Source organism: Notechis scutatus, chromosome 6 (assembly GCF_049901735.1).
Source record: "Notechis scutatus isolate UNSWTSFEM ecotype Mainland chromosome 6, rNotScu1.2, whole genome shotgun sequence".
NCBI lineage: Eukaryota > Metazoa > Chordata > Lepidosauria > Squamata > Elapidae > Notechis > Notechis scutatus.
The window spans coordinates 21,156,339-21,184,222 of record NC_142014.1 but is presented as its reverse complement, the minus strand read 5'-3'; the positions used below and the strand labels follow the sequence as shown (position 1 = coordinate 21,184,222).

At 39.0% G+C, this 27,884-nt stretch overlaps 1 protein-coding gene across 4 annotated transcripts in view; it reads right to left on the bottom strand.

Annotated features, from left to right (window-relative positions):
* PARVB (parvin beta) overlaps positions 1-27,884 on the bottom strand; it is a 53,182-nt gene that overhangs the window by 9,950 nt on the left and 15,348 nt on the right. For 2 of the 4 annotated variants that reach the window (XM_026677617.2, XM_087969478.1), the window contains exons 2-9: positions 16,047-16,136; positions 13,827-13,897; positions 11,983-12,085; positions 10,060-10,200; positions 4,999-5,114; positions 3,513-3,571; positions 1,948-1,967; positions 787-848 (exon numbers count right to left, since the gene is read on the bottom strand). In XM_026677617.2, the coding sequence (XP_026533402.1) occupies positions 787-848; positions 1,948-1,967; positions 3,513-3,571; positions 4,999-5,114; positions 10,060-10,200; positions 11,983-12,085; positions 13,827-13,897; positions 16,047-16,136 (662 nt within the window). Of the gene's footprint in view, positions 1-786; positions 849-1,947; positions 1,968-3,512; positions 3,572-4,998; positions 5,115-10,059; positions 10,201-11,982; positions 12,086-13,826; positions 13,898-16,046; positions 16,137-22,719; positions 22,872-25,715; positions 25,849-27,884 lie in introns of those variants that run through there. The other 2 variants (XM_026677616.2, XM_087969477.1) reach the window with 2 other exon arrangements.

The following is a 27,884-nucleotide window of genomic DNA, read 5'->3' as shown; positions in this document are numbered from 1 at the left end:
CTGTAAGTCAAGGACTACTGTTCTGACCTAGGCTTCCTAAACCGTAATTGCTCACACTCTTATTTTAAAAACAAGACTTATTTTATTGCAACGCTGGGAATTGTTTTCATTCCCAGCCGGAATTAATCTCAAACAGTCCCCCAAGATAAGCACACACCTTTCAGTTCTGTGAAGTGCTGCCAAAAACAGAAGTATCAAACGAACTAGAAAGGAAACCAACCGAAGTACAAAAAAAAACCCCAATCGAAGTACAAAGAGCTTCAAGGAAGACTCTGAACCAGTTGAACTACTTTGCTTCCTGCAAAGGTTTCATCACCTTGGCCTGACTTTTATACCTTATGGGAGTGGCAATCACCTCCCAACCTTATTCCCGAGTCGCCCCTTTTGTTTCAGCTGCTCTTGACTTCTGGCAGCTCTGCGCGCACACGCACTGGGAATAGGCTCCCCTTGTTCCTCTGCCTCGCTGCTGCCAGACTCCAGAGGCTTCGGAGTCAGCACACCATTCCCAAATGGTCCTGTCCTCATCTCTGCATCGGACACAGGACCCTTGTCCAAGTCCTCTACAGACTTCCTGACTGGTCCCCATTCTTCCCCACTGTCCGATTCTGCTGCCGTCTGCACTGCGAACCACAACAACTACCTCTAGTGCATCCTAGGAGTCTAGCTATCCTGTTCTTCATTCAGTTGCATAAATTGGTCGCTATGATGCTTTTTCAGTGCACCAAGGGAGCCAAGCATCCCGCAGTAAACAAAAGCAATGAAGAGGCTCATTAAACACAATTTTACCTTTTTCACCACACTTAGTTTATCTGGAGCATGGTCAAAGAGTGTATCAAAAGCATCTCGTTCTGGTTTAAAAGAGAAAAAGAAAGGTTTGTTAAAATAGTGAGAATTCACAGAATATGAAAACATGACTAGACATGGTACATTTATGTAAAAGGAAAAGGGTTTTAAATTTAAAATGACATTATTTTCTAAAAGAATAAATAAACATAAACACAAGACAAAAATCTTCTATGCTATCTTGTTTCCCAACCAAATCCAGTGGATTTTTCCTCCTTATAAATGTGTACATCTATCTGTATGTAAGCCTGTACTTCTATATGTGTATTGTGCGTATAGAGATATGTGTACATAGATATGTGTCAGAAGGCACAAGCTCACAAAACAGCAGACTCCAGGAAAATAAGTGTTTACTTGAATTAACAACTACTGATTAAATTTAATTGCCTGTAAAATGTAACATCCCATATATCAAATTAATTCATTCTACAACTGCAAATAGCAGCTATTCTCTTGGACACACAAACCATTCTCACACACAAAAGCACAAAATTATGGCGTGTGCAGAATCTGATAGGTTAACTTTAGAAATAAAAGACAAATATTATCTAAATATTATAAAACATAAATTTTATAAATGGTTATATAATAAAAGACAACGTCAAAATAGTCGTGATGATTAGATTAATTAGTAAATATTTTAATAAGACTATAAATGATGAAGTAAAATGTATTTATGTATAACAAGGATAAGTTGGGTATTGTTGTATTCACATAATTAAAAATAAAAATAAATTTAAAAAAAGCACAAAACTACATTCTCTCTCTCTCTCTCTCCCCCTCCAGGAACCCTTATCTTCCAATAGGGTCAATACAGTATCCTAGGTTTGTCAGGATTAGACCAGTAGGCCAGCATGCTGATTAAGAAGCCCAGAAATTAAGAGAAAATGGAAGGATGCTATAGAAAACACTTTGTCCCCAAACTGGACTGGACTGAGCAAAACGACCACCAACTTAGACACAAAATGCTTAATACTTTATAATGATAAATATCTCATATCATTAAGCTTGAAGAGTTCAAGCTACAATTTAAGCCACAATGTCAGTTCTTTGCATCTTGCTCTCAAGATGCTTTTATTTTCCAAGTTAAAATCTTTTACTTACCAAACCTTCCCATCATCATTCTGGAAACAAAAAGTTTAAGAAAAAAATTAATGGCTTCCTAATGTTCATAGTTCTTAAGGAATCATGCAAAGAGGCTGCTTTTCATCCTCTGATGTTTTCAGCCTTGCAGAGCTTTTCAAGCCAGACAGAATTGCTGTCCACATTGCTGAGGGCATTTTTCTGATTTGTTCCAGAAAATTCTAGAACAAATTTTAGCATTCCCCCACCTCCCAAACCTCTCTCCCCACAGCGTTTTTTGGCACTTCACAAACGGCTCCTCAAACTCTCTTCAGATTGAAAGCAGCAGGTGAGGGTGACCAGAGAGAGATCACTGCCCCCCAAAATATCACAATATTGAAAACCAGAAAAGTAAAATCTCCTAGCACATCAATAGTGCTCCTGCTTCCTGTTGTCTGCAACTTTTCCTCTGGAAATCCATTCCTACTCCCACCCCATTCAAAGAGTGCTCATCCCAAATTGTATAGCTGGAAGTCTGTAGGGATTCTCAGTCATCCAGATCATGGTTGTCCCAAAGGTGCTTTTTCAGGAGGCAGCTGGACTTTCTTGTTTTCACTCTGAAGACATTTCGCTTCTCATCCAAGAAGCTTCTTCAGCTCTGACTGGATGGTGGGGAACAGAAGGGTTTACATTCCTTGCAGACAGCTGATCATTTGCATCCTTTTAGAGGGTTGTCGAAGCACTTGGAGGTTTACCTGTGTCCTCAGGGTCACCGGAGTAGTGTCCCTGGATTCCTGTAGTCTGCAATTTTTCCTCTAGAAATCCATTCCTACTCCCACACCATTCATCACTGAGGTGGCCCTGAGGACACAGATAAACCACCAAGTGCTTCCACGACCCTCTAAAAGGATGCAAATGACCAGCTGTCTGCAAGGAATATAAATCCTTCCATTCCCCACCATCCTGTCAGAGCTGAAGAAGCTTCTTGGTTGAGAAGCGAAACGTCTTCAAAAGAAAAACAAGAAAGTCCAGTTGCCTCCTGAAAAAAGCACCTTTGGGACTTTCTGATCGGATTCCAGAGAATAATTCTTTTTTTTAAATGAAGTTTTATTCAGTTTTCCACATTTTAAAAATATATTTTTTTAGTGAACAGCATAGTTCCAGGTTCTCCCATTTATATACAAACATGACTTTAATTACATACCCATATTTCACATGTAATTTCATATCTTATCATTATCTTACATATTTTCTATCGTTTTTCTCAAATACTTTTCTCCAGCTTATTTTATCAATTTTCAATTCATTTCTTAACCTATTTCCTTAGACTTTAAATAACTCTCATATCTTCAGATTCCATGTACTTACTATTTTTTTTTCTGTCAGGTTTGCAATTTCATCGCATATTCTTATTTCATCCTTTCAAAAATTCCATCTCAGTTCAAACATTTCAAAAAAGAAACATTTCCCCCCACAATACCAATTAGAGTATAATTTATAGAGTATAGCTTAAATATCATTCAGAGAATAATTCTATGTGCCAACCAAACTGAAGTAACATGGAGAGCTCAACTTTGTGCACACAGCAGTAAAAACACAGTGCTTACTCAGTTGTAGTAGTGATCTCCTCGGTCACATGGGCCGTCTGGAGTAACCCTTCTCGCTTCTGGAAGAAAATCAGAGTCAGAACTAGTGAAATGCTGAAAGAAGTAACCGAAGAAGTGCATAGGACTGACATCTTACAAGAAGTGATTGTGTTATTTTTGCTAACTAGAGGAGCAGAATTAGAAAAGAGTCAGTTCTCCTTTATCTCAAACCAATAGAATTAATAGAAGCGTTAAAACTCTCTGAAGGCAGGAGACAATCTGATACACTTTTCTGCCTTCAGCAAAAAGAAAAAAAGAAAAAAACCTCACCCACATCTGGACAAACTTTAAATAAGAAGCAAACTTTCAAAGCAGAAAGAGGTATTAATCTGCCCCACTGGTGTACAAGCATTACAAACTGCAGGTTGACCCAGCCCATTTATTGTAGCAGCACTGCTGATGTAGCAGAGAAAAGGGTCCAAAGAACAAACCTCACCAACACAAAACTAGCATCGCATGATGGATGGATGGATGGATGGATGGATGGATGGATGGATGGAGAGAGGGATGAGCAGACAAACAGACAGGTGAGCAGGCGGACAGATAGGATGTCCACAAAATGTGGTAGAAAAGTGAAGAGTGAAGCTGCAATGGTGGAAATGATTGCCCCAAAGAGAACAAGGAATGTGTTGGTGATCGGTGACTCACTACTTAGAGCAGGGGTGTCAAATTAAAGGCCCGTGGACCAGATCCGGCCTATGGGGTGCTTAGATCAGGCCCGCAGGGTTGCCCTGGAAACAGCAAAGGACCGGCCTGCTATGCCTCTGCCAGCGAAAATGGAGCTCAGGATGGGCACCGTTTTCAGCTGCGATGGCCTGCTGCAACCCTCTTGTCAGTGAAAACGGAGCTTGGGAGGGCCGCCATTTTTGGCTGCGATGGCCTCCTACAATCCTCTGCCAGCGAGAACGGAGCTTGAGACTCCGTTTTCACTGACAGAGTGCTCAGGCCTCCACAGGCACCCCCAACGCGAGTGATGTCGAGCTGGCCACACCCACCATGGCCCTGCCCACCTAGACCCCGACATCAAACATAAACCTGAAGTGGCCCTCAATGAAACCCGAGTTTGACATCCCTGACTTAGAGGAACAGGGTCCCAAAACCCTCACCTGACCCTCACCTGACCTACTGACCACACGAAGCCCTTATAAGCAGAAAAACATTGACAATGACATCACCTAAATTCCACTGAAGATGTTAGCTAGGCTGGTCACAAAATTCGGAAACCAACCCACAAGCTTGGAGAACGAACCTCTATCCTCCTATTACACCCGAGCTACATATATATTCACCACTGTCCCAAAACTACTGGCATCTGTCTAGATTTTAAAAAATATTTTTTAAACAAATCTATTTGAAGCGAGGGTTTAATTTTATATTTTGTATAGTACTACATAGCTTAATTAACACATGCATGGAAAGCTTAAAACTCTTTCTTGGGTAAACCTACCTTTACAACGACTACTTGCACAGAAACATGTTCAGGGAGCCGAATAGTAGCCCGGAAATGCATGGCCATAGCCACCAGCAGGTGGAGGATGGACACCAGGTTCTTGCCATGGATCACTGAAGAAGGAAACCAAGAAGTCATCATGGGATGATTTGAACAGACTGGGCTGTTTTCAGGTGGAAGCCTGTTTAATTCCACTCCAGGAAAACTTTGATTATCTATGTCTGTCTGACCGTCTGTCTGTCTATCTCTGTCTGTCTGTCTATCAACACAGTATCTATCTATATCTATCTATCTGCCTGTCTTTCTATCTGTCTATATATAGTGTCTGTCTGTCAACACAGTATCTATCTATCTACATCTATCTGTCTGTCTGTCTGTCTGTCTGTCTGTCTATCAACACAGTATCTATCTCTGTCTGTCTGTCTATCTACACAATATTTATCTATATCTAGTTGTCTGTCTGTCTACATTTCAAGAAAAAGAATAAAAACTAACAAGAAGTAAGAATAAAGAGAGAAGAAAAAAAACAAATAACAAGCTAAAAGTGCAGAAAAAAATGGTAAAGAAATGAGTTCCGATTGTCTTGTACAAGTTATAAGTGTAAATTAACCTCTTCCCTTATTCTTACATTCTTACATTTTTTTCTAAAATCTATTTTTCCCCTAAACATCAAAAACATATATCATACTTTCATTTTTTTTCTGTTCTTTTCACCATCCATTTGTCTATTGCGGGTAAAGTTGAGTCTTTCCTCCTTTGAGCATATAATCATCTCACTGCAGTTGTCATACACAAAAGTAAATCCAGGAAAATCTTAAGAGAGCCTCTCCTTCATTACATCTTTTGGGGCTTCCTCCCACCCTTGTTAATGACATCTAACTGGAAGGAGATTTATTCTGTTCAAGCTCTATGTCAAAATCAGAAACCTGCTTTTGTTTTCACTTTGGCTCAAATTTGGGAAGGGGAAAGACATGCCTCATTCTGCCTCTTCCATCTCTCCTTTGTGGACCTCCTTTCCGCTGCTCCTTTCCGCTGCTGCTACAGCCAAGCCCATCTCTGCAATGCAACCCAACTCCCTACTAAGGGGTCCTTAAAATTTGGGCCTGTGGGGCGCACAGTACCAGCTGCCGCCATTTGGGGCTGATGACTAGTTTGGACACGAGAGGGCAGCCCAACAGGACCAAAGAAAACAGAAAGGGAAAGTAGAATGGTGACCTTTTCTGTGAAATCCTATCCAGAGGTGGTATTCAGCAGGTATTGTATTCAGGTATTCTGGAGAACCGGTTAGTGGAAATTTTGAGTAGTTCAGAGAACCGGCAAATACCACCTCTGACTGGAGATTTTACAGTATCCTTCCCTTGCCACGCCCACAGAACCGGTAGTAAAAAAAAAATGAATCCCACCACTGATCCTATCGCAGGTTTTCCCAATCTCAGAAACTTTAAGATGTGTGGACTCACAGGATTCCACACCCAGCAATGCTAGCTAGGGAATTCAGGTTGGTGCTTTGTTTCTTACATTTATTTGCTGCCCGTCTTCTTTTGAAGCAAGTTAAAGTTAGCAAAGGTATTTTAGAAAGTCATTTTCAATTAAATTGGAGTGGTGCGGTGGCTTAGAGGGGGAGCTCTTGCCTCACAATCAGGAGGCTGTGAGTTCGATCCTAGGTAGAGGCTGACCTGCTCCTTGCCTAATCTATGGTCACAAGCCATGGTCATCCTCATCTTCAAAAAGGGAGAGCCCAGCCTAGCTGAAAATTACAGACCAATCTCCTTATGCTGCATCACCTGTAAAGTCATGGAATCAATTATTTTAACCAATCCATTATCCTCCACTTAGAGACAAACAACCTACTCTCCATAAACAATTTGGTTTCAGAATCTGTGGTTTCTTCCCCAAACCCCAAAAACTTTAACCTTAGACTGTCTACTATTGACCTCACCCCTTTCCTAAGAGGTCTGTAGGGGGCGTGCATAAGCGCACCAACGTGCCTACCGTCCCTGTCCTATTGTTTCTTTTATTTTTCTTATATGTACCCATTTCATGTATTCATAACTATGTATATACTTAAACCTATTATCTTGTAAGCGATTGACAAATCAAAATAAATAAATAAAATAAAAAATGTTTCTCTATCTGGGCACTATGAGACTATAATCTGCTGAATAAAACTCCGCATTGGTGACAGGAAGGGCATCCGGCCATTAAAACACTCTGCTAGTTACATTCAGTTACCCAGACTCTACCCTGCAAGGAATTATGGGGTCGTTAAATGAAGATAATGATTTAAGCCATTAAATTGAATCCTTTGTCCGGTGCAGAGATTCAAATTTATTATCCTTAAGATCTCTCTCTCTCTCTCTCTCTCTTCCCCTCCTCTCTCTCTCTCTCGCCTCTGCTCGAGCATCTCTAGCAAAATGGAACCCACCACCTCTTTCAGCCATTAATTCAATTGCTCTTAATGTAGGAGGTTTCTCTTTACCTTTAATCAGAAACATCCTTCTTGTAATTTAAATTCATTATTTTGTAACCTGGCCTGTGGGAGAATAGAGAGATCTTGGCCTTTTCTGTACCGACCACTTGGGCAGCTGAAAACGAAAACTAAACTCGTATCTTAAATTTGCCAAAGTTGGAAACTCTACCCTACTGACCTCCGTGGTGCTGGCCTCCAGGTAAATACGTAACGTTGAGCTGGCAAGAAGTGGGTTCCAGGTGCCTGTTCCAAATGCTTCCTTTGGCCAACTGCTTGGGGGTAGAACGGACAGCAAAGGACACATTTCCAAGGCTCAGCCAAACCATGCCAGTCAGAATGCTTCCGTTGGCTTTCCCATTAACCCAAAGGAACTATTTTTTTTTCCAAGAGGCAACTGGACTTTCTGGTATTTTATTTTATTTTTTTTGATGACATTTCGCTTCTCATCCAAGAGGATTCTTCAGCTTTCCCATTAAATATCACGTGAGCTCCAAGAACCTGAGATCAGATCTGATCAGATTTTCTAGAGAACTTTGCTGCAGAACAAGTCTGCAATACTGGTGGTGGGATTCAAATTTTTTTTTACTACCATTTCTGTGGGTGTGGCTTGGTGGGCGTGGCTTGGTAGGCGTGGCAGGAGAAGGATACTGCAAAATCTCCACTCCCTCCCCATCCCTCTAACCTGCTTTCCAGCTCTGTTCTCCTGTGCATGGCAACAAACGAAGACCCAGCCAGTCCCAGTTGGGACTCGGGAGGCAGAGAATAGATGGGGGCGGGGCCAGAGGTGGTATTTGCAGGATCTCTAAACTACTCAAAATTTCCGCTACTGGTTCTCCAGAACTGGTCAGAACCTGCTGAATACCCACCTCTGGGCAATACCCCTTCCCCCTCTTTCGCCATTGCAGGTACTATTCTGAGACATAAAATGTCGTAAGTTCCTGGTAGCTGCAAATGGCATAAAGCCAGGCTGTATCAGGTCAGAGGCATGCTAATATTTATTTTTGCTACTGTGGGCAGAAGGGGAGCTTTGCAGATTAAGATAGCTGGCCAAGTCACATGTGATGGGAACGCTCTAAATATTTTCATTTTCCCAGCTTTTACATCTCCATTGCCTCTTTAAAAAAAGGTCTGGATAAGTTTTAAAAGCAAAACAAAACACTCAGATCTATTCCTCATTCTCATTCTGATGCAATAAAATCCAGAATGGCACGGGAAACATTCATAAAGAATGCAGACAGAAAAAGGGAGGAGGGAAATGGGTCTAAAAACTTTATTACAGGTAGTCTTTGACTTATGACCATAACTGAGCCTGGGAATCACGGTCGTAAGTTGTGACAGTCTTAAAGCAGGTCATCATATGACTGACCCAATTGTACAACCTTTTCTGCAGTGATCATTAAATGAATGCCACACCCGTAAAGCTAATGCCAGAGTCTTTAAGCCGTGTTATTCACCATGTGGTGTTTTTCCTAGAAACTGGAAGTGTCTCTCTTTTTTTGCCAAGCAGTTTATTAATCACGGTCACACGATTGTGGGATGCTGCTGCAAAAGGCCATTAATGTGACTGGATTGCTGAGCGCCCAAAATGCAGCTACAGGTGAATGTGATTTGCAGAATACAGAAGTTTAGGTGTATGGCAGGTGCAACGGCACAAAGCCCCACCCCTTTTGTACCTGCAGGCAAAAAAGGGTGTGGCTACTTTCATGACACAGCACTGCCATTTTTGCAGATTTTGCTATTTCCCCCCCGCCCCCGAAGAAACCTCTGTGTGTGACACTTGTCAGGAACCCGTTAAAATATTCCTTAAGCTTGAACAGAAACTCTTTGCAGCTGACATGATCCCAAGAAAAACATAATGTGTTGTTGTTGTTGGTATTATTATTATTATTATTATTATTATTATTATTATTATTATTATTATTATTATTATCATTGCCCAGAAGATCATTGGTTGCCCTCTCCCCTCTTTGGAAGAGTTTTATAGCTCCCATTGCCTTAAGAAAGTTCAAAACATTCTCAAAGATGCATCTCATCCTGGGCACCCTTTTTTTGAACTATTACCCTCTGGCAGATGGTACAGGATAATAAAAACAAGGACAAATAGGCTGAAAAACAGCTTCTATCCCACAGCAATAGCTCTGTTGAATTCTACTGTATAGTGCAATATTAATGCAATATTCGGGGTTTTCAAATCAATGTACAGAATGTGAAGGATGTGTGCTTGTGTTTATTTTCAGTCATAATGTACACTGAATGTGGTATTTAAATTTGTTGTATGAGGTGCAATGACAATAAACTAAAGAAGAGAGCCAGGCTAAAGTATGCAAATAAAGCAACCTCATCTAATCCGTATTAATTGTACAACAGTTTTCATATACTTTCCTAACACTGAATGAAATAAAAGTAAGAGATGGACCCCCATATTTATATCTTGAAACACTGAGATATTGCCAAGCAATAGAGCTTCAATGCTTCCAATTCTTGCCCTTTGGGGTATCTTTTACCCCCTGGGACCTTCAAAGTGAAAGACAATCAAATACTAAAGCACAGTAGCTTTCTTAGTATTCTTTTCAAAGCCTGAAGCTTACGGTCCACGCTCCATTTGATCGTCCAGCCATGAGGTCGAAGTAAATCATAGACGGCTTCCAGGACAGTCTGCAGTTTCTGTTTCTGTCCAATTTCAGACTGTGTCACTTCAGCCACATTTAGTTTATGACCAGCAAGTTTTTCTAGATTGAAAACACAGATAATCAGAAGCAATTGCAATAGCACTTAGACTTATATACAGCTTCACAGTCCTCTCTAAGTGGTTTACAGAGTCAGCATATTGCCCCCAAACAATCTGGGTCCTCATTTTACCCGCCTCAGAAGGATGGAAGACTGAGTCAACCATGAGCCTAGTGAGATTCGAACTGCCGAACTGCAGGCAGACGTCATTCAGCAGAAGTAGCCTGCAGTACTTGCACTCCAATCACTGCGTCACTGTGGCTCAGCAACATTGTTCAGGTAAGGCAGAGGTCTTTACGAAGGTCTTTGCAACAACTTTGGCCCTACCGGCAGTCCTTCTTTACTGACCATTCGCAGTTATGACAGCGATGAAAAAGCAACTTTGCAGACAATCCTCACATTTAAATGCTCCAACACTGGAAGCTTTTAAGAAGAGATTGGCTAACCATTTGTTTGAAATGGTATAGGATTTCCTGCCTATGCAGGGGGTTGAACTGAAGACTTCCAAGGTCTCTATTATTATTAACAGACCTCCAACTCTGTTATTCTGTTCTGTTCTGTTCTGTTCTGTTCTGTTCTGTTCTGTTCTATTCTATTCTATTCTATTCTATTCTATTCTATTCTAATTCTATTCTAATTCTAATTCTAATTCTAATTCTAATTCTAATTCTATTCTAATTTAAAACCTTCCCAGGGTGGTAAACCAAAGGAAACCTGAAGTCAAAGTGTAAGCACAGTTTATTAGTGACCGTTTCACGTAGCAACAGAGTTCCCAATCCCAACTGTGGTTGCTAGAGAGGAGAGTTAGGTCACCTACAAACAGGGGAACATTTGCCATTTTTATTATTCGGTTTTTTAATTAAAAGCTTCATTTGCTAACACTCACACAAACACTAAACAGTCTGTATTAGTTTGAGTTATGCAAGTAAGGACACTCACAAGGCATGGTACTTTCCATTATGTGGTGATTCACAGGGCTCTATGGCACCCACATTAGCCAACTTAAATATACTAGATATGCCAGTGACAAAGTGCAAATCGTGATACTCTGATGATTTGGCCATAGCAGTACAACAAAAACAATGAAGGTGACAGACAACTCCTGTCCAAAGATCTTAAAATCTTGGGAAAACTATTCACTGATTGGAGACTCACTCCTAGCACCAGCAAAACATAACTACATGCTTCCACTTTAACATCAAACTAGCACAGGAAGCCTACTTACTCCCATACAATCCCATTCTACAAAGCCCCTTGAGTAACATTGGACCCAACTCTCTCCTATAAGATAACCTAGAGCAGGAATGTCCAACCCGTGTCATCGCATTGTCGTCACGTGACATATCGCGATTTTTTTTCCCCTTTGCTAAACCGGGGTTGGGGGTGGCCAGTGCGGGACGCATCCGGTGGCCACAAGTTTGACACCACTGACCTAGAGAATAAGGCAGCAAAAAAATCAACATTAGGAATAACATACTCCAGAAATTATGTGGAACTCAAAGGGGAGCTTCAGTTGCCACTTTCAGGTCATTCGCACCAGGGTTGGTCTGTCCAGAGTAGAAAACTGCCCCTGGATGATTTAACAGCTGCCACACTACCGATAGTAAATTAGACACCAGACTCAACGAATACCATGAGGATCATAAGCAGATGTATTAAACTTGTTGGCTTCCTGTTGTGAGCCAAATAGCACCATATAGCATCACCAGTTTTACGACTTAAGTCTGCGTTTCCCTAATCCAGACCAGTTCCCTTCTCCGCCATTTTCACCCATAACATCTCACCTAGCAATTTCTGTAGCACTTGCCCATCATAGACGTCTTCCTCAAGCTGTTTGACAATTATCCTTTCTTCAACCAGGACATCATTTATCCAGTCAATCAGGACCTGAACAATGATGAAAGAGGACATAAAATTATTCAAGCTGTCTAAAGCAGGGGTCTCCAACTTTGCCAACTTTAAGACTGGAGGACTTCAACTCCCAGCATTCCCCAGCCAGCTGGCTGGGGAATGCTGGGAGTTGAAGTCCTCCAGGCTTAAAGTTGCCACGGTTGGAGACCCGTGGTCTAAAGAATATTGTGAGGAAAGCAACTGAATGCAGATAGGCCTCAACTTACAACAGTTCATTTAGTAACCATTCAAAGTTACAACAGAACTGAAAAAACCTATGATCGTTTTTCACACTTACGGCCTTTGTAGCATCTCCATGAACACATGATCAAAATTCAGATGCTTGGCAACTGACTCGTACTTACAACCATTGATGCGTCCCAAGGTCATCTTTTGCAACCTTCTGACAAGGAAAAATCAATGGGGAAGCCAGGTTCATTTAACAACCATGTCACTAACATATCAACTGCACTGATTCACTTAACAACTGTGGCAAGAAAGGTCGTAAAATGAGGCAAAGCTCACTTAACAAATGTCCCACTTAACAACAGAAATTTTGGGCTCAACTGTGGTCAGAAGTCGAGGATTACCTGTATTGCTTTTAATAACCACAAATTTATTTAGAAATTTGATGTGTTTAATATTATTTTGTACATTTAACCTTTTACTTTTTAATTATCTCATACAGTCAGAGAAACTGATCTAAATTGATAAATGACATAATTCTGATATGAATAAATATATAGCACTCACTAAACAGTCTATGTGTGATTAATATTGATATAAATCCTTCATTTTTATTTTTTGCAAATAATGAAAGAATGGTAACAATGGGAATAATTATAGACTGAATCTATAAAATTTATGCTAAGTTTCAGCTTAGAAAATGGCTAAAAATGTTCTACAGATGGTATACAAATTGATCAATATCTAGATAGAAAATAATGCTGTAATTGTTGGAAATGTCATAAACAGGAATATTTTTATCATATGGGGTGGTGGTATAACTCCCCGCCCATCCCCAAAGCACTGGGAAGTTATACATATTACAATGAAAAAAATGCAATTTATATTTGAAATGAAACTGCATTTTTATTAGGTATAATCTAAGAGGAAAAAAAACATCCTGAAGCACTATAACCTAATGAAAGATTGAGTGACCTCCTCATATGCTTCTCCGCATTTTTTTATTTATCACTGTTGTTATTTTTTTAAATGTGCCCTAGTTTTAATGTTTGCAAGCCACCCAGAGCCATTTTTGGACAAGATGGGCAGCACACAAATCAGATAGGTAGATAGATAGATAGATAGACAGACAGACAGACAGATAGATAGATAGATAGATAGATAGATAGACAGACAGACAGACAGACAGACAGCTATGGAAAATGATGGATATGGAAGGTAGGTAGGTAGGTAGGTAGGTAGGTAGGTAGATATGGAAGATGATGGATGGGTGGATATGGAAGATGATGGATGGATGGATGGACGGATGGAAGATGATGGATATGGAAGATGATGGATGGATGGATGGATGGATGGATGGATGGATGGAAAATGATAGATAGATAGGACAGACAGACAGACAGACAGATAGACAGCCACATACATACATACATACAATTATTTGAGTGATGCTTCTGCACAAAAGGAATCTTATCAAGAAATGTACAGAGCAGTCCAGATAAGATAATAAGATAAAGATAAGATATTATTGATATTATATAATGTTACTCACCTTGATAAGTTCTTTAAACTTGGCATCCTCCTTTGAAGTGGGATCTATCATGGTACGTTCTTCATTTTCCTCTGGCAATTTCAAAAAGAAGCCCCTCATTAAAGCCATCGTGTCACAAACACAGGCACATTGTTTCAGAAATTGCTATTAAAAGACATCAGCTGCCATCTGATTTATAAATGGCAAAAAGTAGTCATTTGATAAACCAGAAGAAGACATCTAATTATCTGCCAGTAAATTGGGTATGGCTAGTTTAGAGAAAAGAAGGACCAGAGGTGACATGATAGCAGTATTCCAGTATTTGAGGGGCTGCCACAAAGAAGAGAGGAGTCCACTTATTTTCCAAAGCACCAGAAGGCAAAATGAGAAACAATGGATGGGAAACTAATCAAGGAGAGAACAGTGAGACCAATTAATTAGTGGAATAGCTTGCTTTCAGAAGTTGTAGGTGTTAAGTTTGAGGCATGGGTTTAATGAACGGAGACCAGACTGTCAACCTTGAACTTCAGCTCTTTATTCACAAGCATAACAGAGACAAAAAAAAACCCGGATAGCGGCCGCCCTTTTATAGAGTGAACTGCTATCCGGATGACCAATGGATGTTGTTATAGGGTTTGAACCTCGTCCAATGGGACTCGGCCCGCCAACAGCCAGTCAGATTGCTCGGAATTAACCAATCAGAACTTGCCATTATATGGGCCAATAGGAAGTGCAGGATTACGATCCTGCAATGCAAATGAATCTTTATTAATTACATTTCTTTAGTTCACAACAGTAGGTGCTCCATCACTGGAGGTTTTTTCGAAAAAACTGGACAGCTACTTGTCTGAAATGGTATAGGGCAGTGGTGGTGAACCTTTTTGTCACCAAGTGCCAAAAATGGGAGCGTGCGTGCACCAAAAAAGGCACCAAGTACTGAAATGCGTGCACACGCACACACCAGAAACCAGAAGAGCAGCTCCCGGCACGCACATGCGCACCGGCCACCTGGTCTTCGTGTTCTCATGTGCGTTAGAAACCCTGGAAGACCAGGTGACTAGCACGCATGCTAGGGAACTGCTCTTACAATTTCCAGCGCTCCCAAAGACCAACTGGCCAGCGCGCATGCACACCCCGGAACCTGAGCGACATCTGGTGTGCCCGGAGAGATGGCTCTGCATGCCACTTCCGGCACGCGTGGCATAGGTTTGCCATCACGGGTATAGGGTCTACTGCTTGAGCAGGGGATTGGATTAGAAGACATCTAAGGTTCCATCTATCTCTATTCTCACTGATTGAAAAAGGCACTGCCCAAAGGGTTACATGGTGTTGGTTGCCTCATAGTGATGGGCCATCTGCTAAAATAAAGCCAGATCATGGCACACGCTTCAAAGTAAATCAGGAAGCCTGTCATTGTGGAGTCTTGTCTGGCAAGAACAAAGAATGCTTATCCACAGGAAATAGGCATGTTTAAATCTTGTAACAATCCTGGCTAATTGGAAAGCTGATAAAAGTAACACGGGTTAGCCAACTTGCAGATCTCAGCTAACAGTTAGGGATAGAGATGGCCTGCAGCAAAATCAAATGTGTATTAGATAACTCCTAGGGCATTCATTAGCCAAGGCTTGGGAATAAGGACAGCTAGAGACCAATAGAACAAATTGTAGAATTATTACTAAAATGTTTATTAGATTATATTTCTTATTATTTTGCCTTGTCCCGTCTTTTCCTTTAGTGAAAATGTATAAAGTTTACTTAATCCTTGGTTCTTGGTTCTTGGCATTTTGTCCAGGAGCCCTTTTCCTTGGAGTACTCCAATAAAAAGCCATCAGAAAACCTGCACCTCGTGTCTGGAATCTATCATGATCTTTGGCACCAGGCTCAGGGACCCAAATTGGGGACAACAATAGCATGAAGAAGACACTGTGGGTGAACTGGGCTTTCAGATCACGTGATATGTGACACCGGGTTGCTTGCAGAAGACTTGACTCTTGTTACCCTCAAAACAGGAGTTTTCCAAAGGCAACGGAGAGAGGAAGCAAAGGGAGAATGAAAAAAAACAAACCTTCCTATTTCTCTAGCCATACTTCCATATTAGACACTAGTCTGCATTTTTACCCAGGATTAAATACTGGATTAGACTTACCCAGGCAGGGTAAGGCTCAGAAGGTACTTAATCTAAATCCAAAGAAAGCTGTAGTTGTTCACATCATAAGTCTATGATGTTGCATTCATACATACCTAGTAATGTATCTTCTGGATGAAGATCAGTTGTAGCAGGGGACATCGGAGCATTGATAGCATTTTTACCTTCTTCTTGCAGATCAGACACTGAAAGAATGGAGAGGCTCAAAATATTTCATAACTGCATATAGCTTAAAATTTGATCTACTTGGAGACAAATGCTTCGTAGATTGAATTTCTCTTTGCTTGGATTAAATGGACTGACTGAAGTTATGCACCTCCAATTTTTAGGGTAACTGTTTATTATAGTCCATAACTATTTCATAGTCTGCAAATTTTGAAGGGTTTTCTTCCCCGTTTTTATTTTACCTCTTTTCCTCAAGTGACTGTAGCTAATTCAGATAATATATTGGAGAGGTAAATCAAACAAATCGTTGTGCTCTCATCTGGTGGAGAGAACTGAACATTTCTAGAATAACATAGAATTCTTTATTGGCCAAGTGTGATTGGACACACAAGGAATTTGTCTCCAGTGCATAAGCTCTCAACTGTACATACAAACAAGTGATAAATCATGATCATAATCATAAAATACGATAATTATAAATCATAAGGTACAACACTCAATGATAGGCATAGGATACTAAATAAGCATATTACTTTCAAGTCACATAAAATTCTTTGTATCTTTAGAACCTTGAAACAAGAGCAAAATTTAAACTGCAAACTAAGCATGCAAGCGGGCAGCACATGAAAGGGGTATGTGTATTAAGCAATCTGTGTTATTCCTCCAAATTATTAAAACAATATTTGTTTTAATTTCATGTATCTTCCTCTGTTCTTACTGAAACACAATGAAAGAACAAGCCATGAGAGTCTAATTTTGCTATTCAATCAATTGAAAGAGCAAAAAGCTATTTCAATATAAGAGTCTCAAATGATGAATGATTGATAACTGTAATTAGTAAAAACGGAAGTGGAACAGCCGTACTGCATATGCCAAAGAAAAGCCTCTAAGAAGTTAGCACCCAATGATTAAACAGAAGGTTTTCTAACAACTCTTCAAAACGTGAGCCAGTTTCAAATTGGAGCTGGATTCTTTTTCTGAATTCTTCAAGAATAAGATAGAGACCAACCAAAATAATATACTATAATAATGAATAATTAAGATTGATAATTTAATTATTATATGTATTAATATCAAATTTGAAAAATTATAAACTATATTGAATAAGAGGAATAGTCATATTTTTATCAAAATGTAAGACACTACGGAACCACACTGTTCACACATTGATTTTTGTTGTAACAAAAAATAAAAATACTATTGCAAAAAAAAACCAAAAAAACAATAAGACAGAGACCAACGGAATCAATCCTGTTGGTTGCATCGGCCTTTCAACTTACTCAGCCTTCAAACAAATGCCAGATTAAATTTAAAAAAAAACAAAGGCCTTTTTGCCTTTTGGTAAAGCAACAACTATTGTGTTCAGGACAATAAAACTGCGCTGAAGGAGGCCAAGTCTCAAAAACTGAAAACACCAGAACTAAGATGGACTGTTCTCCATCCTGCTTGAATCCTTTTTTTTTTTTTAATTTTATTGGTTTTTAAAAACAAACATAAACAAACAAAACATAAAAACATCAAACTATCTTCCATATGTGTACATACAGTGTGCCGGTTGGTTTACAAATTGTTTTGTGCTTCCATTTCATAGTCTTCAATTACAATTACATTGCATATGATCTCATATTGTCAATCAAAAATTAAACACCTTAGTATCATTATTAATCAATCATTTGACTACAGTTTTATTCATTCATGTTTTACAGGATAATTATAATTTACTTAGTTTATTTTATAACAGTTCATATTATCGTCCCAAATCTATCCTAAAATCATTTTGTAAATATAATAAGAAAAAAGTACATCTTTATATATTTATTATTTTCTAAAAGTCTACGTATTTCATTACTGTTTTTTATTGTCTAACCATTGATAGAAAAGATCCCAAATTTTATAAAATTGTTTATCCTCTTGTTCTCTAATTTCAAATGTCAATCTACTCATTTCAGCACATTCCAATATTTTCTTAATGATTTCCTCCTGTGATGGTATTTTCTCATTTTTTCCAGTTTTTAGCAAATACAATCCTAGCCGCTGTTAATACATTTACAATCAGGTATTTCAAGTCTTTACTATATATTTCAGGTAAAATTCCCAGTATTTTTTAGCATCCGCACAAGTCCACCACATATGGTAATATGAGCCAGGTGTCTGATGACATTTCCAACATTTTTCGGATTTATTCTTGAACATTCTTGCTATTCTTGTCGGGGGGAAATGCCACCTGTAAAACATCTTATACAAATTTTCTTTATATGCTGTTGACATTGTCATTTTATAATTTTGAGACAATTTTTGCCATTTCTCTAAATCAATCCCATATCCAGAATTCTTCTCCCAAGCAATCATAGTTTCTTTAACTTGTTCTTCTTCTAGTTTAATTTCCAATAAATATCCATACAATTTTTTAATCACCTTTTCATCAGTACCTGTCAAAATCTTATCTAAGTCAGTCAGTTTATCATAGAAACCTTCTGTTTTAGAATCTTTATCATACCTTGAATGTATTTGCGCATATGAAAACCAATTCATCTTTATACCTTGTTCCTCTAGTTTTTGCATAGATTTAAGTTCACCCTTTTCATTCAATATTTCACCATATCTGTTTGTTCCTTTTTGTATATTATAGGATAAGAAAATGCTTCAATAGTCGATAACCAGACTGGAATTTTCAAATAACATTGTCTTTTAATCTTCTCCCAGTTTAGCCACAGAGACTCCCGTATATAATGTCTTCTAAAATAGCCCTGTGTTTTAGTTCCTTTATACCATAAAAAAGCATGCCACCCCAACAACAAATCATGTCCTTCTAATGTCAACAATCTAGTATTTCTTAGTGTTATCCATTCCTTAACCCACATCAGATTTGTAGCTTGGTAGTACAACTCCCAATTAGGCAAACCAAATCCTCCTCTAATTCTAACATCTTGCAAAAGTTTTAACTTTATTCTCGCTTTCTTACCTTGCCATATATATTTCAACACAATTTTATTTAAATCTTCAAAGTAGTCTTTTCCAAGCCTAATTGGAATTGTTTGAAACAAATATAAAATTCTGGGTAATATATTCATCTTGGTTGTTGAAATTCTCCCTATTAGTGACAGTTGTAAGTTTTCCTATTTCGCCAAATCTAGCGCTATCTGCTGTTTAAGTTTGATATAATTATTCTCTTTTAATGTACTACATCTTGCTGTCAAATATATCCCCAGGTACTTAATCTTATTCGTGACCTGAATTTTCAATAGGTCCTTTTGTCTTAATAGCATATTTTTTGTCAAGATCTTTGTCTTATCTTTATTTATTTTCAAACCAGCCACCTTTCCATATGTCTCTATCTTTTCTATCAATTTTGATGCTGTTTCTAAAGGGTCTTCTAAGATGAAAACCAGATCATCTGCAAATGCTTGCAGTTTAAATTCTTCCTTTTTGATTTTCATTCCTTTTATATTCTTTTCATCTCTAATATTTCTGTTTAGCACTTCCAAAGTTAACACAAACAACAAAGGTGATAGTGGGCACCCTTGTCTTGTTCCTTTTCTTATATTGATAGAGTCTGTCAGTTCTCCCTCTATCATTACCTTTGCCGTTTGCTTATAGTATATAGCTTCTATTGCTTGAATACATTTTCTAGCAAAACCCATCTGTTCCAACAATAATAACATGAATCACCAATTCACATTATCAAATAAATGCCTTCTGTGCATCTAGAAATATCAGAGCCATTTGTTTTTCAGGATGTGCCTCGTAGTATTCCAAGGTGTCCAAGATTACTCTCATATTGTCTTTAATTTGTCTCTTTGGCAGAAATCCATTTTGATCAGGATGGATAAAATTATTTAAATATTTTTAAGTCTTTCTGCCAATATTGAAGCAAAGATTTTATAATCTGCATTTAGTAGAGAAATAGGTCTATAGTTCTTAATTTGTAATGGGTCGGCCTCCTCTTTTGGAATAAGTGTAATATAGGCTTCTGACCATGATTTAGGTATCTTCTTCTTTAACATAACTTCATTCATAACTTCTAGCAATGGAAGATTCAACGATTCTTGTAATGTTTTATAAAATTCAGCCGGAAGTCCATCTGGGCCTGGTGCCTTTCCATTATTTTGCTTCTTGAGTGCTTCAGTTAACTCCATCATCGTTATATTGCTTTCTAACATTTTTTCAGTCTCCTTAGGTATCTGAGGTAAATTAGCATTCTGTAAGTACTGCTTAACTCTTTCCTCATCAATATTCTCTTGCATATATAATTTCCCATAGAAGTCTCGAATGATTTCCTTCTTCTCTTTACTACCATGGCAAACTTGGCCTTGGTCATCTATTAATTGCAATATTTTCCTTGATTCTTTCTCCTTTCTCAATTTGTATGCCAACCATCTACCTCGTTTGTTTGCGTCTTCAAAGTAGTTCTGTTTAGTACCTCTAATTTTCTGTGCTAATTCTTCTTTTTCTATTTGACCCATTTTGTGTTTAATTATATCCATTTTTAACTTGATGTCCTTTTTCTGTGGCATTTTCTGTAGCTCTTTTTCAAGTCTTTTATGCTCACCCTCTGGGGCCTTAGAGGCTAGCCTTTTCATAGTATTCCTTTTCCTTGTATAGTCTATTATCAAGCCTCTAACATATGCCTTCATTGTATCCCATACATTCTGAATTGATGTATCTTCTTTTTTGTTTTCTCTAAAGAAAAAAGGCAATTCTTTCTCCATCCACTGTGTGAAGTCTTTTTCCTTTCAAATAGTATTATTTAACGTCCATCTAGATCTTCTTTTTTGTCCTTTCCATTTAATTGTCATTGGATTGTGATCTGCACAAGTACTTGTTTCAATATTTATTTCTTGAATATTAGTTAACAATTCTGTTGACATCCATATCATATCTATTCTGGACCATGATAAGTGTCTATTTGAGTAGAAGGTGTATTGTTTAGTTTTAGCATTTCTTTCTCTCCATGTATCTTTTAAGTTTATTTCATCTACCATTTAAAAAAAAAGATTTAAGGAGAATCTTTCTGTTTTGCTACCACCCTCCAGGCCTTTTTTTTTTTTTTCAGAAAGAGTCACTTCTCTGCATCAAATGATGTTACTTTGGTTTTGCTCTCTGGCCGGATGCTGCATCAGAGACATTCATTGGTGGAGAGGAGATCAAAAAAGGCAGCGTTTTGACCACAATGCACATAAAAAAGAGGTGAAGCTTCAATCACACAGTGGCAGCTGCCTTCTTGATTTTATTTTATTTCCCACTTCAACCCAAGTGCCCTTGTTTTACTCTCCCAATTTTACTCTAAGTATTTACCAGAGATTTCTTTTTCCAACCAATTGTGTAGGCTTAATTGGTTATGTAGACACCTTCTCCAACCAAGCACCCTTCAGATAATTTAGGCTAGTGTTTCTCAATCTTGACAAATTTAAGAGATGTGGACTTCAACTCCCAGAATTCCCTGGGCTGAGGAATTCTAGGAGTCGAAGTCCACACAACTTAAAAGTTGCCCAAGGTGAGAAATACTCAGACTTAGACTGGAATATCACTCCCTGCATAGCCACTATCCACGTGAGATGGGGATAATAGGATCTGTGGGGTCCAAGGCTTCTGAATGACCTGATATTTAAAAAAAAACCAACAACCCTCATTTGCTATTAATGCTTTTTGCAGGTAAAAAGAAAACAGCAATAAAATTCTCGGCACCAAATCACATAGTTCCAGTTACAACTTAAAAACAGCTGACCATAATCCACACTGCCCTAACAGTGCATCATTATATCACTTCCAATGATGGTCGACATCTCTTACAATGACACGTTTTTTCACCCAATTGTTGAAAAGGTGAAAATCCTTTCAGCTTTTCCTTCCTAACTCAGTCTCTGCCCGATATAAACAGCAGCAGCACCCACCCAGCATTTCCCAATGCAATCTCCATGCTCAGAAGCGGAATCAAGAATGTGGAACTAAAAATAAATCACAACACAAAGCTGTCCTCTTCTTGTTACCGTCCTAGAGTGAGCTGGGAGGAGGGGAGGAGGCAGAGAAATGCAAGTATGTTTTCTCCCCACAACGAGAAGCCCTAGATAAGATTCTGGGCAGTTTGGAGAACCCCCAAATCCCACTCCTGGTTGGCCCCACCCACCCTGCCCCTCCCCTCCCAGGACTCCTCATTCTATGGCCTGTTTTGTATGCAGGTAAGTGCAGGGCATGCACGGTGGTTTGGGAAAGATGAAAAACGGGCCTCCCGGAAATTTGGGAAGGCTGGAAATGGGCCCGTTTCCAGCTTCCAGACAGCCTCCGGAGCCCAGGGAGGCTGTTTTCGTCCTCCTGGAGGCTCAAGGAAAACCTCCGGAGCCCGGGGAGGGCAAAAATACCCCCCGTGCCATGGTGCAGGAGGCCGACTAGGCCACACCCACCATGGCCACACCCACCCAGCAACTGGGCAGAGAACCCTTTGCTAAAATGTCTGACGCCCACCTCTGCCACAACCCATTTGTACATTTGCCCAGTATGGCAAAGACCAGGCTCGATGCCAACCAGGAAAGGCCCAGGTATCTGCAAGATTTCCCTCATGCAGCTAACCCACAGAGAAGCAGGCATTCAGTCATATTTTTTTCCTACCTCCTCCTGTTTTCCTGTGTTTTTTACAAAGCAGAGGTGACATACTAGCACCCTGTAGCACGAAGGCTGCCTCCTGCCGAAAGGAAGTGTTGCCCGTCCAAAAGGAGGTGAGGAGCGTGATAGAAACTGACCGGCCAGCTCAGATTGCCTTGGTCACAAGTGATTCCAGAAGCAATGGCAACTCCCAGCAGAGGCAAAGGGTGTAAAAGAAGATACCCTGGCAAGGCTGAGTGAAATTCAAGAAGAATGGATGCTTTACACAGGAGCTAAATAGCTGCCATTCTCTTTGAGTGTGAACAGGGTTTCTAGCTACCAGTCTACAGAGGAGAGTAACCCATTGCTCATCAAATGCCCACGACAGTGGGAGGAAGGCCTGCAGGGTACCAGACCCATCAAAACACAGGAAAATATGTCACAGTTGAGGTTGCACCCAGCAGCCAACTGGGGGGACATTTCTACAAAAAATAACTGGCGTTTCTCAGGATCACAAGCTAAGCCTAAGATCACAAGAGGGTTACAAGACTGTCAGAGCATGGCCCATATGAAAAAAAAAAAATCCTGCTGGTATCTTCAGGAATTGGTGGAAGGGCACGCAGAGCCAGTGAGGTTCCAGTGACAACTCGTGGTGAGGATAGCATCATCTCAGGTCTCCTACTGGTAGGTTTTGGTCCTTTTAACCATGTCAAAAATCCTGGAACTCTTAAGAAGAGCAGGATACCTAGCGGAGAAATAAAAGCTATTTCTCTTCATCACATGAAGTGCTGATACCATTTTATAATGCCCTGGTAAGGCCACACCTGGAATACTGCATCCAGTTTTGGTCATCGCGATGTAAAAAAGATGTTGAGACTCTAGAAAGAGTGCAGAGAAGAGCAACAAAGATGATTAGGGGTCTGGAGGCTAAAATGTATAAAGAACGGTTGCTGGAATTGGGCATGTCTAGTCTGATGAAAAGAAGGATTAGGGTGCTATAATAGCACTATTCCAATATCTCAGGGGCTGCCACAAAGAAGAGGGAGTCAAGCTATTCTCCAAAGCATCTGAGGGAAGGACAGGAAGCAATGGATGGAAAGCAATCAAGGAGAGAAGCAATCGAGAACTAAGGAGAAATTTCCTGACAATTAGAATAATTAATCAATGGAACAACTTGCCTCCAGAATTCTCCAACACTGGAAGTTTTTAAGAAGATGTTGGATAACCATTTGTCTGAAATGGCAGGGGGCTGGACTAGAAGAGCTTCAAGGTCCCTTCCAACTCGTGTTATTCTGTATTCTCTCCATGCATCAACATCACCACTACACCAATAGCATTTAAACTTATATACAGCTCCATAGTGCTTTACAGCACATTATACTGAAGATAACATTGTTCAGGAAACACAGACAGAAACACAGAACACAACGTTAACTATTCAACTCTGAAATCTGTCTTCTCCTCTTCTCCAAAAAGTCATACAATACAACATTATCTTATGCCAACAGGGACAAGTTCCTTTGCAAAAGCAATCTAAAAACCTAGCAGTTAAAAGTCAAAAGCCCCTGAAAAATTAAATGCAGCTCTTTTCTACATTGTCTCTACAAATGAGTTTCTACGAATGGATAATCTGGATATTCAAAAGAAGCTGGATGATAAGTACTATTTAATTTTAGCTGCAGTTATTTCCGGTTATTTCTAGTATTGAAAAACAGCAGCTGCTGTGAAGCCACTGAATAGAGCAGCTAATTATGGGACGCAAGTGCTCTCTGAGTAAATCAAGCTGGGATGGAGAACTTTACCAACTCAAAAAGATCTCAGTTTTACTATCAATTAGAATGCTATAAATAAACAACCTGGGGTTTTTAAAAAAATACATGATGCAAACAAAGTATTTGATTTATGGAGAATCAAAGCATTGAACTTTGCTATTTTATCAGTGACAGCTCTGCAAACAGGAACAAGCATCATTCTTTTCACTGTCATTTTTCTGATGTATTCTCCATTTCAAGCAATTTCCCCGGAACAAGCAAGAATCAGCTATTTAGAAATTTCAACTCATCACAAGCGGCAAGGCTACTGTACTTACAAGCAAGAAATAAAACCAAACAATTGGCTTTGTCAGAAATGTTTCCATCTCTCTTTCAGGGTTATTAACATTAACATTTGTGTAAATAAACATGATCAGATAGACCAAAGCAACATAGAATGGATACCACTTGATAAAAAGCATCCACGAAAGAGACTTGTAACAAGAGGGTTCAGAATAGCTTGATGAGTTTTGACTTCCCTCTGTCAATGAACTATCATAGAATCAAATTTCAGAAACAAAACTTTCAAATCAATTTGGCCCTCTTTCTCTTTGTAAGAAAAGAAACTCAAGCTCTATTTATGGAAGAATGATGGCTGGACTTAAAAACACACATTGGTTGAGAAATTCTGGGAATTGAAATTTTAACATTTTATTTTTAAACTGCCAAATGCTTAGATTTTTTTCTTTTCTTCCAATCATGTTGGATTCTTAGAAACTGCCCGTGCATGGCTAAGATTAAAATACAATTCCATCTTTATGGTGGGTTCTTGTGAAGCAAAAAAAAGCACCAGAGGAAGCCATGTCCTAAGTAACACCCAGCCAACCTTTGCTGATCTTAAAAAGTGAAGCAGTTAGACCATTTGGACGGAAGGCTACTCACAAATCTAGACAGGGAATTTTAAAAAATGGAAATGACAAACTGCTTCCACATTTGGCAAGGACTATTCCAACTCTATCTTCATTGTTAAAATTATCTCAGCTGTTTGTTCTCAGCAGGATAGCACTAGGATCAGATTGGGACGAATTGCTCTTCTGTCAAGCCTCTAACATTTTATATAAACTTACAGACTGAGCACAGGCCAACAGAGGAATGTTAAATAATCAGTTAACCAACTCTGGCATCCTCTCTATAATATAAGTCTTAGGTAAATTAAGAGTTTAAGTGACTTCTGAAGCAAAAGGAACAGAAGAGGAAGAGCAAATAACTCACTGTAGAACTGGTGGTCCCTCCAAGACAGAGAGATATGTGCAAGAACAGCTTCTGTTCTGAATTTCCAAAAGACCCACTATTGCTTGCAATTATAGAGAACAATTATTTGGAAATCTAAGAACAAAACCCTCCCACTTGCACAAATGACTCTGCAGGAAGATCAGTCAGAAGGCGATAAAACAGAAACAAACCACATAGCCACTTCAACCCTTTTCTTCCTCACATGCCTTATTTGTACAACCACTGCCGGAAAACTGTTAGTTAGACAACCAACTGGTTAATTGTGGCCAGCCAGTAAGCTGTGCAGCTCCATTCTAATCCGGTTTCTGAGTAAGAAAAACTGGAATACCTTTGGTCCAGTCCTTTTGGACAGTGGTGGGGTTCAAAAATCTTTACTACGGGTTCTGTGGACATGGCATGGCTTGGTGGGCGTGGCTTGGTGGGCGTGGCAGGAGAAGGATACTGCAAAATCCCCATTCCCTCCCCACTCCTGGTGGAAGGTTATTGCAAAATGCCATTCCCTCTCCACCCTACTAACCTGCTTTCCAGCTCAGTTCCCCTGTGCAGGGCAACAAAAGAAGACCCAGCCGATCAGCTGGGACTCAGTGGGAGGCAGAGAATAGATGGGGACAGGGCGAGTTAGAGGTGGTATTTGCAAGTTCTCCGAACTACTCAAAATTTCCGCTACCGGTTCTCCAGAACTGGTCAGAACCGGCTGAATACTACCTCTGATTTGGAGGGATTATTAAGTACAGGGGACTCCATCTCTAATTCTTTGATTCAAACTTTCTAAAATCTTACAAAATAATATTTCATTGCTGCTAAGCAAAGCTTTCTGGTTTACATTTTACTGGTTTAATTCTTCACTCTTCAAAGATTATCAGAGAAAAACTGGCTACAAAATGGCTAAAAAAACTGATGGAGTTAGCAGAGATGGCTAAATTCATTGCTTTTATTTAAAAACAAGTTTTTATTGGTTTTTAAAGACAAACAAAAACAAACAAAACATAAAAACATCCAACTTTCTTTCATAAATGTACAAACAGTGTGTCGGTTGGTTTACAAAATTTTTGTGCATCGATTTCATAGTCTCAATTGCAGTTACATTGCATAATAACTCATATTATCAATCAGAAATTGAATACCCTAGTATCACTATTAATCAGTCATTTGACTATAATTTTGTTCATTGATACTTTGCGAGATAACTATAATTTACTTAGTTTATTTTATAACAATTCATATAATCATCCCCAAATCTATCCTAGAAACATTTTATAGATATAATAACAAAAGAAGAAATACATCTTTATATATTCATTATTTTCTAAAATTCTAAGTATTCTATTATTATATTTTATTATCTAACCATTGATAGAAAAGGTCCCAAATTTTATAAAATTGTTTATCTTCTTGTTCTCTAATTTCAAATGTCAATCTACTCATTTCAGCACATTCCAATATTTTCTTAATAATTTCCTCCTTAAATTCATTGCTTTGATTAAAGGGGAAAAAATACAAATACCTTCATTTCTACTTGGAAACCACTTCTGGACTTTATGCTTGAGGTGGGGGAAAAATGAAACTTTGTTTTTGGGTTTTTCCAATTAGACAGATTTGTTGTTATAAAAAATGGCTAGTTTCTTTTATTATGAAAAGTAAAAAGTTGAGGGTAAATCTTAATGCCTTATTCTACTGCACTGTGGTCGGAAATCAATGCCTTTTTTTTTCTTTTTCCCTTGCTTTCCCCCACTATCCACTTCCCTTTTTCCTCTCCTAATTTTCTTAGTGTTCGCTTTTGTATTCTCTTTGTATATCATATTATAAATTAATAAAACTATTTATTTCAAAAAGAATACATCATTCCTGCTAAAAGGAGGAACAATTTAACAAACCATCTCGTATTCTGTCTCCAAACAGAATCCTGTGCACCTTTTTCTTGGACAGAAATTGCATTTTCCCATTCCCACCCCACTGCATTTTGAGGGGTATCTGTAGGTGCTGTGGTAAAAAAAAAAAAAAAAACAACCAAGATGGCGGACATAACAATTGAAGTTGTGGGTGTTTTTATGCACATCAGAGCCTGTCAACTGGCTGTTTTGACCAAAGTTTGTGAGCATCCCTGCTTGAACTGGAAGAAGTCACCACAGCATCTTCTACACCTTTATT